This window comes from Zea mays, chromosome 3 (assembly GCF_902167145.1).
Source record: "Zea mays cultivar B73 chromosome 3, Zm-B73-REFERENCE-NAM-5.0, whole genome shotgun sequence".
In the NCBI taxonomy this organism is placed as follows: domain Eukaryota; kingdom Viridiplantae; phylum Streptophyta; class Magnoliopsida; order Poales; family Poaceae; genus Zea; species Zea mays.
Window position 1 is genome coordinate 180,708,511 of NC_050098.1, and position 5,875 is coordinate 180,714,385.

The 5,875-nt window shown below is 43.2% G+C and overlaps 1 protein-coding gene across 4 annotated transcripts; it reads left to right on the plus strand.

Moving 5' to 3' along the window:
* The first annotated feature begins 4,052 nt into the window (after nt 1-4,052).
* LOC103652392 (ubiquitin carboxyl-terminal hydrolase 3) lies at nt 4,053-5,550 on the plus strand. 4 transcript variants are annotated; one of them, XR_002268450.2, is made up of 5 exons: nt 4,053-4,097; nt 4,704-4,748; nt 4,902-5,013; nt 5,122-5,183; nt 5,287-5,356. XR_002268450.2 is itself a non-coding variant. In XM_035966379.1 (4 exons), the coding sequence occupies exons 1-4, from the start codon at nt 4,644-4,646 to the stop codon at nt 5,383-5,385; spliced, it is 420 nt and encodes a 139-aa protein (XP_035822272.1). In that variant the 5' UTR covers nt 4,619-4,643; the 3' UTR covers nt 5,386-5,550. The 4 variants fall into 4 exon arrangements, 2 of the variants coding, with proteins under 2 accessions (XP_035822272.1, XP_020406746.1); XR_002268451.2 differs by lacking the exon at nt 4,053-4,097 and adding an exon at nt 4,228-4,285; XM_035966379.1 differs by lacking the exon at nt 4,053-4,097 and having other exon boundaries at nt 4,619-4,790; nt 5,287-5,550.
* The last annotated feature ends 325 nt before the right edge of the window (nt 5,551-5,875 follow it).

Below are 5,875 nucleotides of genomic sequence, written 5' to 3' on the forward strand. Positions count from 1 at the left end.
CTATGTTTTTCGTGCGTCGTACGTGCGTCGCCTCCCGTCCGCCCCTTCCCCGTCCGCGCGAGAGCAACCTAGCTCCCTCTGCCCCCTCCCGTTCGCAGTTCTCCGCGCGCTGGCAACCGCTCCTTGGTCCCGCTCGACTCGCTCCTGCTCCACCTCACCGCGCTCGCCCCCGCGCCGCGGCGGTCGCACCAGACGCCGCCGCCGCCGCTGCACTCCTTCCTCTCCCCCGCCGCGCAGGCACTGGTGCTCGCCATCTCCTCGCACCTGCTCCCCACGCTCGTGGCCTTCCTGGCCTCCCGCCGCGACGAGCTCCTCCGCGCCATGGGCGAGTCCAACCTCGAGGTTGCTCCATGTACCAGCGCCCAGATCCCACGCTTGGCGAGATGAACTTGCTGGGGACGGGGTCTGAGCCTCGGCCTCGACCCAGATCTCCCCCAATCTCTCCCTCAACTGCCTGGGCGAAGATCTAGGGCGCGACATCGGCCATGGAGAGCTCCAGACTCACCTACCCCGACCACTTCTACACCGTCGCGGCCTACGCCCCGCACAAGGACGAGGCCATCGTCGCTCGCCATCTCCCTCCCTTCTATGGGATGAGCCCTTCCCGTCCTCTGTGACGGCGACGGCCGCGGCTGCGGGCGGCATGGGCCAGCTCCTCCTGATGTGCAGCTTCGGAGGCCGGATCATCCCATGTTCAACCGGTAAGTCGCTTTGCTACTTGTGCGGAGAGATCCAGATCATGGCCGTGAACCAGCACGCATCACGCGCCGACATGGAAACTAGAGTTGTCCCTCCACTAGCCGCATGGATCCTCTCTGCCTTTAGTTCCTCACCTCTTCTCTCTCTTTGCAGGTCTGCGAGGTAGTACCATCGACGAGGCTTCTCCATCCCCTCCGGCGAGCTCCCCTTCCAAAAAAGTGGTGAGGTATGCCTGCCCTCATTCCTTACCTCTCGTACATGCCCTTAGTACTAATATCACCATAGATGGTGCATACGAAACGAAACTGCTTTTGTTGACCCCGTGCAGCAGGATTATTGCTTAATAATGGCGGTGAATGAAGGAATGAACGAAAGCAAACTTTATGCAACCTGTTCTTGGGCCCAAGAATCTCTCTATATTGACTGAAACTTAACAGGTTTTCAACTGCATCTACTGCATGGATTATACACGGGCGTCGTCACAGCGAGCAGCCCGGCCCACCGGTAACAATCTCCGGAATCCTATCATTTTCGTGGCTTTGTTCAGGTATCATCGTCATTCACATGCTTTTGATGGATCAAAAGCGACCGCATAGATAGCACAGAGTGGCATATCCTCCCTTGGGGCAATTTTCATAATTGTCTTGATATTTTAGGAACCATTTTTCTTTTGCATTTGATGATGCATTTATTGATTTCAGTTCAGAACTCTATTTGTACTTATGTTTGCATAGGCTACCGTGCTCTAATTTCACACGAGATTTTGAGATACTTCTTGGCACTTGTATTTTTTTTGTCATTGAAGCCCATATGCTCTGTTGCTATGCCATAATGGACTGCTTGGATGATGCCGACCTTCCAGCTATTAATTTATATTTATCTATAAAAAACAGAAACATACTTGTGACAGTCTTGTCAGTAGAAGTATCTGCAGGTTTATTGTCCTTTTCCGATGGATGTTTCAGCTCATATATACCAAAAAGGTTTCCCATGGTTAAAAAACAATAGCAGATTAAAGTTGTTCTCATGTATGGATGTGTGATTGGTTGCTCTTTTTCTTTCCATAGTTAGATGATATGGTGAATCGAGGATAAGTGACCCAAACTTAGACATATTATGTGTTCTGTACTTTCTTATCGTGAATAGAGGACAAGTGACCCAAACTTTAGACATATAATGTGTTATGTACTGCCTTATCATGTACGTGTGTGTATTGTGGTGTTGTTGTAGCCTTAACAAGGGGTTATACTTTGATAATGTGTAGTAGTTAATGTCATATCTTTGGTTTATGTTCTCCAGGTCATCAAAAACCACATCTTTAAGTTCCTTGCCATGAAATTCCTAATTAATCGAGCCCTAAAACCCGCACGGACACTTGACTTTTTTTTGGATCGTCATTTTTTTATTTTGCTTGTGAGGCTTGTTCTACAAATGTTTATTATACTATACTCTATTGGTTCAGATCTGAACATTTTGTAAACTTATACTTGAAAAACTAAAAAGAAATAAATTTGTGCTTTCATTGATGTAGTGGTAGGTACATGAACGGAAGAACACAAGACGATCACTATCAAGGTCTCAAAGGTCTCGATCCCACTGCAATGGTGAAGCGATTTATAAAAACTAAATGTTAAATTTTTTTTTTGTAACCTACTTGGCATGTGAAATATAAAGACACTTAGTCTGAGATACTTCACTGTTGATTTTTTTTCCAGATTTTCAGTTATACTATCAATTATGAACACTTACAACTTAACACTACTATTTTCTCTTAATTTTGAAAATATTTAAACTAACAAAACAAACTAAGATCATTTCACTAACTGTAGGTGCTCATTTGTTATGTTGTTTTGGTACATTCGATATGATTGTTGGACCACTGCATTGGGAGTTGTGACCTATTCGATTGTTAGGCACTTATTGGTTTAAGACTTAAGGGTTCTGTTCTGATATAGATTGGAGTGTATGGACATAGCTGGCTCTTTGATGTTGTATATCGTTTTCTTATATGTTTGCAGCTCTTGAACACCGAAGCTCCTGACTTGTACATAAGGCAGAATCCTGTTCCAAATGCCTACACCTTAGCAATCAACGGCAAAAAACCATTCATTGTCGTTCACACAAGCCTTGTGGAGCTGCTTACTCCAAGGGAATTGCAGGTAATGTTGTTTACTCTAAACAAACGCATCGGCTGGTATTGCCTAGATGAACAATCAAAACAAGAATTATTATTTGCTTACCTACTGCCTAAATGCATTGATTACTCATCATATTGGATTTGTTTCAATTAGGCTGTTTTGGCTCATGAGCTGGGTCACCTCAAGTGCGATCATGGTGTTTGGCTCACTTTTGCCAATATACTCACAATGGGAGCATACACTGTCCCTGGTAGACCATCTGACTACTTGAAATCTCATTAGATTGGTGGGCTATGTACCTAAATACACTTCATTTGAACTACATCTCATGGTAAGTACATGCACTTTTATCAGGTTTCGACATGGTTGCTGGCTTTTTGGAAGAGCAGCTATATAGATGGCTACGAGCTGCAGAGCTGACTTGTGACAGGGCAGCTCTTGTGGTGCAAGACCCGAAGGTACCTTTACTGCCTTAACTCTGAAACTACCTCAATTTTTAAAATATAAGACCATGAGCAATCTGCATGTTCTTATTCCTGTCTAATACCTCGCCACGTCTGGACATTTGTAACTACTGAGTTCTCTTTATAACTGATTAGTGTCCAAAATGGTTTAATGTCAGTATGTTTTGTTTTGTGCTTGGTGCAGAGATGGAGAACCAGAGAGCGCTCAAGGGCATCATCCCCGCCAAGAGGATGTTGTTCCGTGCCATGGCCGCCACATCGGTGGCAACTGACGAGATCGCGGCAGCAGGAAAGGGTCGATCCAATCAGGCTAATAGATGACGACACGTTAGGGGAAGTCCAATTCACCATAAGACTTTTTTTTAAAACCTCTATGTGGTGCTCATATTTTTTCAATCTACAGGTTGTCGAATACTTTTGTTGCAGATGATCCAAATGTTGTTGCTATCCACATGAAGAAAGGCGTGAGGCGATAGCTGTAGAGACATGACATTGCCACAACAGCGGTAGTGCCATATCGGTGGGCTTGTAGATGCACCCTGCTATCACAACAATCGTTCTTACATGCGGTCTGCAGGTTAGTCCTCTTCTACATCCTCTGATGGTCTGATCACAAACATGTGCACAGACTGATATGGATAAACTCATGGTCTTCTTTAGCTTTAGAGGCGAGTGACTTATTAAGTTGTTTCCATGTCAAATCAGACGACAGTGACCTCCTGGTGGCGGTGGTGCTAGATTGCTGGGGCTAAAGAGGCGCCCTGTTGTCACAACAAGTCTTAGACGTGGTCTGCAGGTTAGTTCTCCTACATCCTCCGATAGTCTGATTGCAAACATGTGACTTAATGATTTGTTATCATGGGCATGACAGATTAGATGATAGTGACCTCCCTTCCTTGCGACTCATTGTTTGCTGGAGCTGTAGGATTCTCCCGGCACAATGGAGGTGCTATCGTCTGATTTGGAGCAACAAGGAAATATAAAGTAGTAAAACAATTTCTTTACGAAAGATAAACTTTTCAGGGTCATTGAAAATTATGAGTCAAAACCTAGAGCATAATCTTCAGAATGCCTTGCTTTTAATAAGTGATTACCTATTTTGTTACAGAGCCGAAATCTACTTCTAGATGACCCTCAGATTTGACTGTGCAATATAAGTTTGATCGTGCAATATAAGTTTGTAACCCTCAGATGAAGTAACCGTAGTGACTGCTGGTAGTGTTGAGTAATGACCAATTAGTGCCTAAACAATTTTTACCATGCTGCATATGTAACCCAACTCGTCCAAATACGAATGTTTCTCTCTTAATGTGGGATGCACATAAAACTTGTTTTCATATTTATGAGCTCAGTAAGCAAGTTCAGTTTTTTTTTACTGAGATACACTATTGTTCCACTGCAGGATGCAAGTTACCCTTCAGAACAACTCTTAATTTCTGGAGAAAAGGTGAACAATTACGTTCCTTGTAGATGCCTCCCCCCTCCTCATGTATGATTTGCAGTTGATTTCTCCATCATCCAAATCTCTGATGGTTTTTATATCAAGTTGCCCATATCCCTTTACTGTGCATGGTGTTTCATGCTGCCTCGTGTAACACAGGAAACACAGGACCAGATTTACTTTATAAAACAGATCGAATCATTGGGAAATGCTTGTGGAACTATTGCTCTACTCCATGCTGTTGGAAATGCATCTTCCAAAGTCAATTTAGGTGACCTAAAACGATTATATGCAGCACACAGAATTCTATAAGATGGTTGCAATCTTTCTTGTTCTCTCCTTGTTTCTGAATTGAATTAACCTATCTGGTCTTTTGTAGTGGAGAATTCATGCTTGGACTTGTTCTTCAAATCAACTGCTACCATGGATGACCCTCATGAGGTTCTTGTTTGTTTTCTCAAAATGCATTCTCATCACCAGGATAGCTTGAGCAGTCTTGCAGTTTTTTCCCTTACGCGGTTATGCCTCATGCTATGTTTTACAGCGTGCTGTGTGTCTGGAGAAGGATGATACAATGGCAAGGGCTCATTTACTTGCTGCCAATGATGGTGCCACTGAGGTACTGGTTTATTTGCATATGTGAACTGGAAATCAATCTGGAAAACATCAAAGAATAATAACTGTCGAACGTAAGGCTATGCACTAAATACAGTTCATGATGTTCCACTATATTTTTCTTTAGTTAGCATAGTTTCAAGGTCTGAGCTGAACTGTGCTGTGCTGTGTGCATTGACAACAAAGTAAAATCGTGAAGTTTAAATTTGCGATTCTATTTTATATAGATAGATGAAGCATTGTTATGGTTATTGTTTTCTTCAGCTGAAAATAGATAAATAATTTTGTTACAGGTCATACACATGAAATTCATTAGTGGGTTTCAATTTCAACTCGAGTTGTCCCAAACAAGGGAAAAATAATAGCCAATTTTTTCTCATCATTTTTTTGCACATTAAAAATCTTGTTTTGAAGTTTTGCTTTCTTTGCACTCCTATGATTACCTGTTCTTTTTTCTTATAGGGTATGAGCCCAGATGTTGCGACAGCCCCAAAGAGCAAAGGATGCCTGATGATTGG